The sequence below is a fragment of the Lycium ferocissimum genome, chromosome 8 (genome assembly GCF_029784015.1).
Source record: "Lycium ferocissimum isolate CSIRO_LF1 chromosome 8, AGI_CSIRO_Lferr_CH_V1, whole genome shotgun sequence".
NCBI classification, from domain to species: Eukaryota; Viridiplantae; Streptophyta; class Magnoliopsida; order Solanales; family Solanaceae; genus Lycium; species Lycium ferocissimum.
In genome coordinates, this window is record NC_081349.1 from 43,167,492 (window position 1) to 43,179,530 (window position 12,039).

Below are 12,039 nucleotides of genomic sequence, written 5' to 3' on the forward strand. Positions count from 1 at the left end.
GTAAAACAAGAAAGCAAGTTAATCAAATTGAGTAGACATTTTATTTTATTTCAAAGTAAGAATATTGGATGAGGCAGCAAAAATCAAATGTAAGCAATATATCAGGTGCTACTTAATACTGACTTAATAATCTCTTCAATTTAACTTCTACTTTATTTTTTCTCTAAACTAATCGAGCCTTGCTTAGATTCTTAATTACTTGCTTTGTCCCATTTTATATGAGGATGTTTGGTCGAGTGCGAAATTTAAGAAATAAATGAGAATTTTGAAATTTATGATCTAAAGCAATTCATAGAAATTTGTGTGGGTAGAAATAATTTCATTAAGATTAAAAAAGATAAATTTAAAATTGAAAAATATAAAAAAGTCATTCTTTTTTTAAATGTAAAAAAAGTGTTAGGGGAGTAATTTTCTTCATCGTGACCATGTGCAGTCTCATATATACTTTTGTCCTTTATAGTACACCTAAAGTTGAATTACAGTACGAATCCTGTACAATATTTTCCACCGAAGTCTATGTCAAAAGAGCATTCATTCATGAAAAAAGAAAGGTAAAGGTGAAAGACAGAAAAGAGATGGGTCATCATGGCTGGTCGAATATAGCTAAAAATATTCAACTGCATCTGCCTTTTGCCTTTTACGGTGCATTTGCTTTTTCTTCATTCTTTTTTTTTTTTTTTTTTCCATTCTCTCTTGGTGTCCGGTACCCGCATTAAAACCCGATTATATCAGGATTTGCATCACGTAGGGCTCATTTCTGGGGAACTGCTCCTATTAAAGATCTTTCACTCGCACTCGAAATCAAGATGTTTATCCTTTGAATTAAGACATTGAAGTGCATACTCTTTTTCTCAGTTTTTGAACTTACTAAAAGTAATGGTTTCAAGTTTAGGACAATTGTATTGGACCACAAGCAACAAAAACGGTACTGAGCATACGTACGTAATTTTCATAGTATCTTAAGGATTAATTTGGTGTGTTATTAAGTTCAGAATAACAAATTTTTAACCTATAAATTAAAGATGCTTTGTAACATGATTAACAACCTCCATTATAAAATGTTCAGTATGTTGGTAGGGATATCAATTTCTTTGAATTCAAGCCTTGTAACTATGTTATTCAATGGTGGAATAGTATATTATGACAGTCGTGCCCTCAGTACTCCACTGACTCTAGTCATATTCAAGGATTCATGTATCACGATACAAGCTCATGACAGGTTTGTATTGTTGGAAAATACCTATTTTAAAATTTTGCCCTATATACCTATTTTAGGGAAAAGGATTTACAAATTATCCGCAGGTATTTATGTTGTATATCTTTAGGGTATACAATTTGCATATTGTATACTTTAATGGTACACAACAGTAATGCAAAAGTATTTTGTAATAACATACAATATACTATGACAATATACTTCAGTGATGTTATATTCATCAATGGTGGAATAATCGCAACTTCAGTTGGTTCTTATCTAAATTCTTCATTTTTTTTTTAAAGAATATTTGTTGCACTTTTTTGAATTACTGTTAATATCAATTTCTTTAAATTCAAGCCTTGTTAGTTGTAACTATGTTATTCAATGATGGAATAATTAAAAATTTAGCTTTTGATTCTAATTTGTTGTTTATTAAAAAGCTTAGGACTTGGGGAAATAACTATTGTTTGGAATGATTTTGATTGAGGAAATCGAAGACCCACAATTATTGAGCTTGAAGCCCTTGAATGTGAAATATTAACTGGAAGATTCGTTGTTTGATTCAATGTGGGGGTTACAAAAATATTATTTCTAGTGCCTTAAGGAGTTCACACTGCAATTTGGTTGCATTTGGAGCTAATTTGAGGTGCTTGACATGGGATATTTAAAGATCCACCATTGTTGAGTTTGGAAAATAGGTTGAGCTAGATCTTCTCTGAAATGCGGGTATAAGGGTAATTATTTAACGGGTTTTACTATTGTAAATGGTATTGATGGGTAAAATATTTGTGTTGTGTAGGTAATCCTAAATAGGCCCTATATTGTTCGCTTTACTACAACAAATCTTGTAGATTTATCCCTCGAGCTACGTCATTATCAAGCCTAAGCGTCTATACCACGTAACATAACTTATGTTATTTCTTATAAAGCTCTTTAGATTTTTTTCTCCTAATTCGATGTGAGATTCGGCTAATTATAAGGTTTAACGCGCATCTTTTCTTCGAAAGCTTGTCATCTTAAAAATATGTCAGTCCTTCTCTTTGACCCCTTTATGAGCATCACATCACATTTTATAAAGATACAAATGTAATATCGGCTATTACATAGTAGTATTAATATGTAAAATATTTCTTTTCAAGCAAAACAATAAACATAAAAATAAATCAGAGGCAAATATTTGAAATTATGGCAGATGTTGTTTTCCATCCGTGGAACGGAAACGTCCAAGTAACAAAATAATGCTATGGAAAAGGTTAAAATTTATAGAATGGACCAGTACTAGACTTGGGTTTGGGGCTTTGGGCTATAAATCTTCCTTTAAATGGTACCATGAATGCGCCTACCCTCTATTGCTAGTCTTAAATTAATTAATGTGTAGAGTTAGGTGTAGGCATTAAACCAAGATACTAGATCAGTTTGGTCAAGTTATCTATCTAAACTTTACTCATTCATTTTGAATCGAACTGAACTAAGCTCGACTTGTTCAAAACTGAGGTTCTACCCAGCTAAGCTTGAACACATTTATTTTATGGCACAGCGATATTTAAGTATATATGTAAAAATCAACGAAATTGTGATAAAAAGTAGATATGAACCCTTAATTTTAAAAATGTAATGGATCCAATACTAACTGTTTTAAAAATTGAACCCACAAAACTTAAATTTTGAATCTGCCCATATTTGCATGCTGCTTTTATGAAATGTATTTTTTGTATATAGTTTTGAAATCATGATGATCTAGCATGATTTGTAAGTAATTTAACAAGATAGCTAGGTTGAACATAGTACGAAGTCAAAGTCCTCTGTCATGACTTGCATGCCATAGTTCTGAAATGATTTCTTGCCTCTTCTGTGTTTGTAGCTTTGAAACCATGATGATCAAACAAGATTTGTGAGTAACCCCACAGGACGACTAGATTGAATATAGGATAAAACCATATTTGTTTGTCATGATTTACATGCTACAGTTCTAAAATCTATCTTTTTCCTCTTCTGAGTTTGTAGCTTTGATTCCATGTCTTGTTTGCGGGTTTAATTGCTTTTGGTATATCATTTAGTAATATTTAATATATCATAGTTATTATACACTAGTTTTGGTAGGTTGGGTGGAAGAAATTTGAACATAATTCAACTTTGGAAACTTAAATTTGAAGTTAATGGTTTGAGTATTACTCCTGCCGTGCTTAAATCTATTTAAACAGTAATTTAGTGAGTTTACTTGAAGAATCACGAAACATTATTAGTCCTTAGTGTTGATTCAATAGATCTTGATTTGGAGTTGTTTGAGGTAACTAGTGATTGGGGATTATTTGCTGGCGAGATCATTCGGAATAAATTCGGGTGGGGAGGAAGGGGTTTGGCTTGTAATTGAATATTCGAAGAACACCTCATTGTTTCGATGCAAGCACTGTGTTGACTATTTTAATTCAATTTATGTCATTAAAATTAAATAGGTGAATACCGCAAAAATGTCCAAATGGAGGACAATTTGGAATAGGCATAATGCATAAATAGACCCTCAAATTTGATCTAACCTAACAAATATGCCCTCCAACTTTGAGTGTGCACAAATAAGCATCTCAACTTATCTCCACTTTATCAGTCGAACACTCCAACTTACAAAATGATCATCTAGACAACTCCTAAATTATCTGCCATATCAGTATTTGTGTTTATGTATTCAACTTTATACAAGTTGAGGTGTCTATTTGTGCACACCCAAAGTTGCAGGACACACTTGCCGGCTGCATCCAAATTTGAGGGCCTATATATGTATTAGGCCTTTGGAATAACAACATGAAAGTATCCCGGAAAATTTACAGTATTACCCATGTTCACTGCAAGATTTTCTCCTTTCCCTTTTAATCCCCATTCCCCCTCCCCTATAATATTCTAATCCTCCATATAACCAGCACTCAAGAGTTGTTCCATAGTGATTCCCCCAATAAATAAGAAAAGAGCTAACGAATTACACAAGATTTACCCACAACTAGGGACAATGTGAGTGTTTCACGCTGTCAAATGAGAATTGCCCAAAGGCTAAGCACTCTTAACTATATCAAGAGAACAATAGGCACCTCAAGATATCACTTCTTGTAAAGCAAACAGCAAAATTGAATTTTTCACCATTAACTGTGGACTAAATATCCAATACACTTGTGTCATAAATAATTTTGTCCTACAAAAAAGATTGAACATATCTAACCCTCTTTCTCTTGAACGCTGCTTCCTCACATTTATAGGTTAACGAAATCGATCGATCTAAATTAGGCAGATTTCAACTTGGCAGATGTGTTTGCCAGATGTGAAAGGGTTCTGTGTCCAACAAACAGTAAGAAGATCCCTAAGAATCCAAGGGCTTTCAGTGTTGTGAACAGATTCAACTGCACGCAGAGAAAACAGTAAATATGTAAAGTCAGCAAGCAAAAATATTTCTATCTAACAAATAAATCTACATGCGGAATTTGTGCCTTTCACGGATTTATAAGGGCAGCTGAACGCCCTGCTCAATTGAAAAAAGTTAAGCTGAAGTGTAGGCAACGAATCTTTATTCCAGTTTCTATCTCCTGCCGGTGCTTAGAAAGACTGATCAACCGGTTAATGTTGTATACTAGATATAGATGGCTGTCAGAAATCATAACTCAGGCAGAATCAGGACTAACTAGTTGAAGAGACTTTATGGAAGTCAAACAAACAGATTACTTCACTATTTGGAAAAGAAAAAAAAAAAAAAAAAAGTCAAACAAACTGCCTGCTTATGTAAGCGTTGAAAATGATAGCTACAGTGCAGAGTTTGACGTTAATTCTATAGCTACAATATTCAAAAATCTAACATGGCAGTAGAACCGCATATGACATTTGTGGTTCTCCTTTAATGCACTGAATCTTATATCAGAACATTTGAAGTGGAATAAAGTTTTAAGGGCAATCCTCAGAATTAGTTAATCCTATTAGCAATTAAAAAGGACATTTTCTAACACCTTGTTGGATTCCTTTAACTTGTAAGGATTTCCTTTGCAGAACTGAATGACCAATATTCCTCAGCTACCAGTAAATTTGGTTCAAGCAATGGGGCAGCTTACAAAAAGGGATAGGGAGCCTATTTGCTTCCTACCTAAACACCCCCCCGAGTGTTCTGCTAAAACTAGAAAGAGAGTAAAAGAAACTATACCTCAGAGAAGTGTTTAATCTCATAAGGCTAATATCCTACCCACCCACTAAAAGTGGGTCTTTGCAATAAGTGCGGCCGCTTTTGAAGAAAAGAGCATATTAATGACATATATATAGCAAAAAAGAAACCAAAGAACAAACCTTCAGCCAGAACAGAAGATAAAGTGATAGAACAGCTGCAATGGCAAGGTGGAAAAGAATGGCAGATATTGCAGGTGCTGATGCTGTTGGGAAGTTCTTCAGGTTCACACCCAGCCTCAAAAGCTTCAAAAAGACATGAAAGCTTGATAAATTAACCACAACAAAGGCGTTTCAGGCATGGGAGAGGATGTTAAGCTCGACATCCCAGCCAAGGCAAAGCAACAAACTGAAACAGAACTAATCAGACAACTATTATCTCTTATTTTTGCTTCTCTTTAACGGTGGTTTCCATGCAAGCTTGTGTGCACCTTAACTGATCCACCGGGTACATATTTAACCCATCAGTACAAGCACCGGGTAACTCTACCTACCAAGGCTTAGACAAATGAGAAGAAATCACCTTTTTTTGACTCTATTGGAATTCGATCCCACAGCTATTATCGCTTCTTATATATTATTTTCTTTTTTTAAGTGTAGGAAGAGGAGGGACACTAATATTGATTACATTTAACTTATTTTAAAAAGAAAATCAAGCATGGTTCAGAGAAAAACCTACCCCAACCAAAAATCCAACGAATGGCAAAAGAACAAGGGCCAGAAATGCATAAGAAAGGTTCGTAGGAGGTTTTTTCTCTGGAGCCCTGAATATGTGAGCTATTTCTGCCTTGGGTCCAAATCTTGAAGACGGGTCAACAGCCTGAGGAGGTGGGCGAGCAGCCTTCTCTGGAGGCTCTGGCAAATCTAATTCAACAGAACCCAAGGGTTGCAAGAACGAGTTTTCCTGGAGGAAACAAAATGGTCAGCTCAAGATAAGACAATGTTTCAGATTCAATATCTAAATTTCTTTACTGCATCTTTTTTTTCTTCCAAAACTTGACCAATATATAGCGCTATATGCAACTTTAATGAAGTTAGAATCCATACATACCATTACAGCATCTCCGACAGTAAGTTGAATATCATATTTACCCGATAGATAGAAAAACTTCTCAACTAGTCCAAGGAAATCCTACAAGACAGAATGCCAATTAAGTATTCAGTGGTTAGCTCCTTTAGAGGTTGTCAGTATTGGAGTTAGAGGCAACTGCAGATGTTTCTCCTTGAAATTGGAGTTTTTGCTGAAGCTGGACTAGCAAAACTCATCCACATTATATTAAGTGGGAGCAACAGAGTAAAGAAAAGATTTCAAGAACTTAACTAGTATTATTTCGAATTGTTTTCCAGAATTCCCCACCACAAAGATATGCTCCACGTTGCTCTCATGTCTCAACTTAAGGAAAGCCTGCAGAACATCTCATAAGTCCACCAACTGGATATTAAAAAGTGCGAGTTATTGAACACAAAAATCAGGATCCCAACCTGGTGTGGCTTCAAAGCATGCCCAAGAGGGGAAGTTAATTGAAATGACAACCGTAGCTTTTGAAGATGGTTTGCTGATAGAGAGATGGAGTTCTTCCCAGCCAAATCAAGCCTGTATGAAACATCCCAAGAAAATGATAAGCTATCAAAGTTCATATTATACGTAGCATCAAGATGTGGTGAGAGGCCATCATGCAAAAATTGACAAATCGGTGCATCCATTCACATGTATAAGCTGTAAATACACACTCAATGTGTGTGTCACAATTAATTTGGTAGTATGGTAGGCATAGAGTTGCCATATGACATAAAAAATTAAGAAACTTCATTTTTCTAATAAGAAAATGTTAGTGCATACAATTTCTGTGCAAATAATAGAAGACGATTCACATGGCTAGTCAAAGAAGTTAGAACACTAATTCCAGTGCTTTACTTGTGCCTTGTAAAGTAGGAGAATAAGGATGAGATGCGCTCTCCAGGTTTTCAAGCTAAAACAAGTCCAATGGAAAGAGAAGATAGAAAAGTAGTACCAATCTAGCATCAAACTTCGCCAGATTTATTGGCATACTATTACATGTACTCCAGTGCCTTTTTCCAAATTTTTATCTCAGCAGCCAAGTCTTTACAAAGTATGGAAAGGCCAAACTACAAACAAGTAAAATTTCAAGTCAAATCAGCAAGCACTATCTTGCAAACTGGCTTGTTATGTGACTCATGTAACTTTTTTGAATTAAGGAACTTAGAAGTTCTGCAATCAACCATAGGCAGACAATGTCAAGATGATCAGTGATAAAGAAACTCTGATTATTAAAACCTCTAAAAGAAGTCCTTAAATTACAGTTCCGTAAATTGATTTTACAGCTTCCGTAGACTCTACTTTCATAAGTCTTGTGAACCTCTACCAGTTGTCAGAGGTAAATTAAAGGCAACCATGTACAGGAAGTAGAAGTGAATAAAAAGCCAGTTGTAGTAAAAAAAATACAATAAAAAATAGCTTTAAGAACAAGAGGAAAAGAAAAAAAAAATATGTGCCTACGTTCCTTATTTTGAATTGGCACTATCACCTACCTGAAACAGAAATTTACTAATGACAATGATTATAAATAACTAATACATGCAGAAAATGGTCAAAAGAGCAGCCAATGACTAAAAAAGGAAACCTCTTCAAAATGGATATCACAATGGAAATAAGAAGCACAAGAAAAGGAAATGACATACTTTTTACGAGTTTCAACATTCCCAAGATCACTGTCAAGAACAGAAATCTCGGCATTATCAACTTTAATAACTCCTGTACCGTATATGGGTACTTTTGTTCTTCCTCCAGTGGCATAGATCTTTTTATTCTCTGAATCATGAAGAACAATCTACAAGATCATCAAGAGGAAAGGAACGTAAATTGGTCAAATGAAGATCGATGTAGGAAGCAAATTTTGATAAGGAAAGAGAAGAAGATGCCATACCTCAAAAGTGAAAATATAACTGCCAACATCAATTTCTTTGGGCAAAGCATCTAAGTAATGCACGGCATTTTTATTGTCAAATTTGAGATCCTGTATCATGTATCATGGGGGCAGACAAATATTCAGAAAGTTAATAAAAAGCAGAGATGCTAAAACTACTTTCAAAGAAAATATTAACGGCTATATCTGGTGGCACACCTGATCAATAACAGACGCATCCTTTGAACCAGAGCTGAAAATCTGCTTGAGTTTGATTGTCAGAGAAGGTGCAGCAGCTCCCAAAACAGTGTTTACATTTACCTAATTGGATCGAAGATAACAGTCCATCAATTTCAGATATGCTGGCGAAACTTATTAGAGCACCAAGATAACCGGATACATGATACAAGAAAGAATGCATCATGCTTCTCCTCAGAAGACTAACTGTTAAAAAAGGCACACATGAATCACGCTAAAGCATTGCAACTAGGCACAAAGCAGGTTGTGTGCTTTCCTAGCTTATACAGCGATGGGTGATGGCGCTGAGCCTGAGGCAATGAGGTGTGTGTCTTAGCAAAAACCAGTCAACCAACTGCTTTTTTGTAAAAAGATTTAGGTTAATTTAAAAGATATATGAGCTCTGCTCGAAAAAGGTGGCACTACAGAGCAAAAAACTAGTTAACATATCTGGATAGAGTCTCAAAGACTTTATAGAATAAACCCCAAAATTGAGGAATACATGGAAAGCAATTATGAAAGAAATATAGGGTAATTCAGAATTCAAGAGAATTATATCAATAATGTCACACCTTAAGCTGGTCCTTTCTAGTCAATGAAAGCACACCGGTCGGGAGTGATAAAATCAATGGAATGGAGACCCTGCATTTCAAGAAATGCTTGATATGTAAGTAAAGAAATGGTGCTGGCCTGCTTGCAGCAAGTTGCTACATCTTACCTTTACCAGCAAAAAGCCAAAAACACAACATTTTACAGAAACGAAGCAAATGCACAAAAAATCAGAAAAAGGGAAAATAAAGTATATTTGCTACCACACCTATTGTTCTCTAAGGAGGCCAATGCTTCAATTTGATAATACAAGTCCTTCGCATTTCCAGGAACTCCAACACCAAGGAGAAACCTCGCCAAACCTAGAATTTTGTCACCTGGAAGCTGCACATCATAAAGGAAAGATTATCAAGAATGATTGTCGTAAAATTAGAGAAAGAAAATGACATGCACTACACGACATACATTTAAATTTTCAGCAGACACTGCGGCAAAAGCTGTAATCCCACGCACAACAGCTGATGAAGCTGAGAGGGGACCCTGATGTCCAAGAGCATCAACAAGTTTTTCATCAAAGTAATAGGCTCCATCATCTGTATTATGATATGAGAACAATATTATCATAGACGTTCATTTAATTAGAACAAGGGAAACTTCAGGAATTTCTGTTATAAACTGTCACCCCAGTAGCTCACACAAAGAAAAAGAAAAAAAAGAGAGAAGAAACAAAAGAGGTATATACCATATTTCTCCAGACCATCAAGAAGTTTCGATATGTCACTTTTCACCATGCTAATCTGTCAATGCAGAGTAAATATGACGTTGAATACAAATACAAAGATATTACACAGAATTACGTGATGCTTCGTGCACCGAACTGCCCTTTTATTCGTATAAGAGATATAGAAATAGGTCAAGAGAGCTAGGATTATAAGACAGTAGGAAGATACCTGCCTCAGGTCAATAACCAAATCCATCAAAATAAAGTGTAGAGAGGTGCAATCTATTAATGAAATGTTCAGGGCAATCATAGTCCTAAAGCCGTGATCCACTGATTTACGGAAGCATTATAATTATCACTAATGAGACATCAACTAATTGGTAGTTACGCTAATAATCTCATCACAAAGCGTAGTCTAGACAATACAATTGTGTCAATCTTGGTATATAGCAACCTTTGGTGCCAATTCTTCATTGAAATGATAATCTACTCCCTTAATATTTTTTGTTATATCGGTGTCACCTTGCATGTATATTGGAAAACAACATGTGCAAGGCGTGATGTAATATGGACAGACTCTTCGAAAAAAGAGATGAATAATTTGAAGTTAGTCCTACTTGTCTAACGAGTCCAGCAAGGACATAGATCACCTTTTATTACATTGCAATTTTGCATCTCAAGTACAGACTGGTTTTCTCTTTGTTCGTTGGGATGTCCTAAAGATTGGCCCAAAAAGAAAAAGGAGGCAACTTGTAGGACAACACCACTAAGTCACTTTTTGACTTATGTGGACTGAAAGAATTAGGATGTCGTTTCATATGAGCGAGACCAACATTAGGAATGTCAAAAAGATGGCCAGTGTACTTGCAACATAGAAAATCTCAATAAAGGGAATCCCATATAGCCACATTTTGAAGGAAAACCCACCCAGAGGTGATGGGGCTCTTCATAAAATGCAAGCTAGAGCACATTTATAGCATGCTTGTGGGTAGCAAAACAAGACGATCTTATGAGTTATGAATGATTGAAGTATCAATTAAACTCCTCGAGGATGATAGAGGACAAATTTTACTCACCAAAGATTGATCAATCTCAGAAGAAGCTAATGAAATGACACCAGCCAGGCTCTCAAGTGCAATTCCTGTAAAAAATGTTTTATCAGGAAAATGTAAGTAAACACCGTAATGATTATTTTGAATGAGGTTTCTCTTCAAAAAGTTATCCAAAACCTCAAAACAGTTTTGTGTGGTTTTAGAAAAACAGTTTTCTTTTCGGGATACTTTTCCGAGTGGATTTTGAATAACCAACAGCTACTTTGTTGTTCCCATAATATATAAACTTGGGGAAGACTAAACAAATCAGACATCTATTTACCACAAGCATTAACCGGGAAAAAAAATCCAAAAGATATTTCCAGAAATGCTGCCAAAGTACTAAAGAAACTTAGAAATTGTGATATAATAGTTACCTGCAGCATAAGTGCTAGACTCGGGATTGTTGGAGCTATAGCGCCACCTTCCATCACTTTGGCTAAGAGCCTGTCAAGATTCCAAATGTCATGCCAAACACCTCATTATTACAAAAAAGAGTCAAAACTCCAGTAGTAGTGCAAATGCTAAATGTCAAACATAAAATGAAACCTTTATGGCGCGGACAACTGAATCAGCACTTTCAAGATGTACATCCACGTCAGAACTTAGGCCCTACGAAAGGAACATGGCATGTGAGAAACAGAGAAATCACTTCTGACTAAATACAATGTCCTTGTGAAGCACGCAGAATACATAAGCAGATCATGAGATCTATAGATGTTATCAATTTCAAGCAGAAAGAACGGCTATATTTAGATGATTCTGCTTTTCTATTTCCGTTGGTGACGGGATCATTAATTAATCAGGATATCAAATCTAATAGATATAGTAGAAAAGAAAACAAGAGGCATTTTCCCATGCATTACCTTGATGAGAACTAAACTTCCAACTGAGTAGTAGTAGTCAAGAAGTGAGCTGGCACTTTTCACAGCATCCTTAAGTCTTGGTGCTATGCCCTTGAGAAAAAGAAAGCAAGAAAAGCGAGAGAAAAGTGAATATAATGCATTTAAAGTGGTTTTCAGTCAGTATATCAGAACAGTTCATCAAGATCAAACATACTGAAAATGTCTTCTTTTTAAGCTCGCAGTTCAATAACCCATTAACTCTTAAGGCCTGGAACAGATCTTTCAA

General features: G+C 35.4%; 1 protein-coding gene across 1 annotated transcript; it reads right to left on the bottom strand.

Moving 5' to 3' along the window:
* Positions 1–4,270: 4,270 nt before the first annotated feature.
* Positions 4,271–12,036, bottom strand: LOC132066390 (dolichyl-diphosphooligosaccharide--protein glycosyltransferase subunit 2-like; the record flags this gene model as incomplete). The annotated part of the gene is made up of 18 exons (XM_059459711.1): positions 4,271–4,581; positions 5,510–5,632; positions 6,066–6,290; positions 6,438–6,518; positions 6,708–6,791; positions 6,869–6,980; positions 8,087–8,235; positions 8,332–8,421; positions 8,530–8,631; positions 9,120–9,189; positions 9,365–9,480; positions 9,562–9,689; positions 9,839–9,893; positions 10,894–10,958; positions 11,286–11,355; positions 11,458–11,520; positions 11,775–11,864; positions 11,968–12,036. Coding segments are annotated over 18 exons (1,809 nt in total), but the record flags the coding sequence as incomplete, so codon positions are not given.
* Between the last annotated feature and the right edge of the window lie 3 nt (positions 12,037–12,039).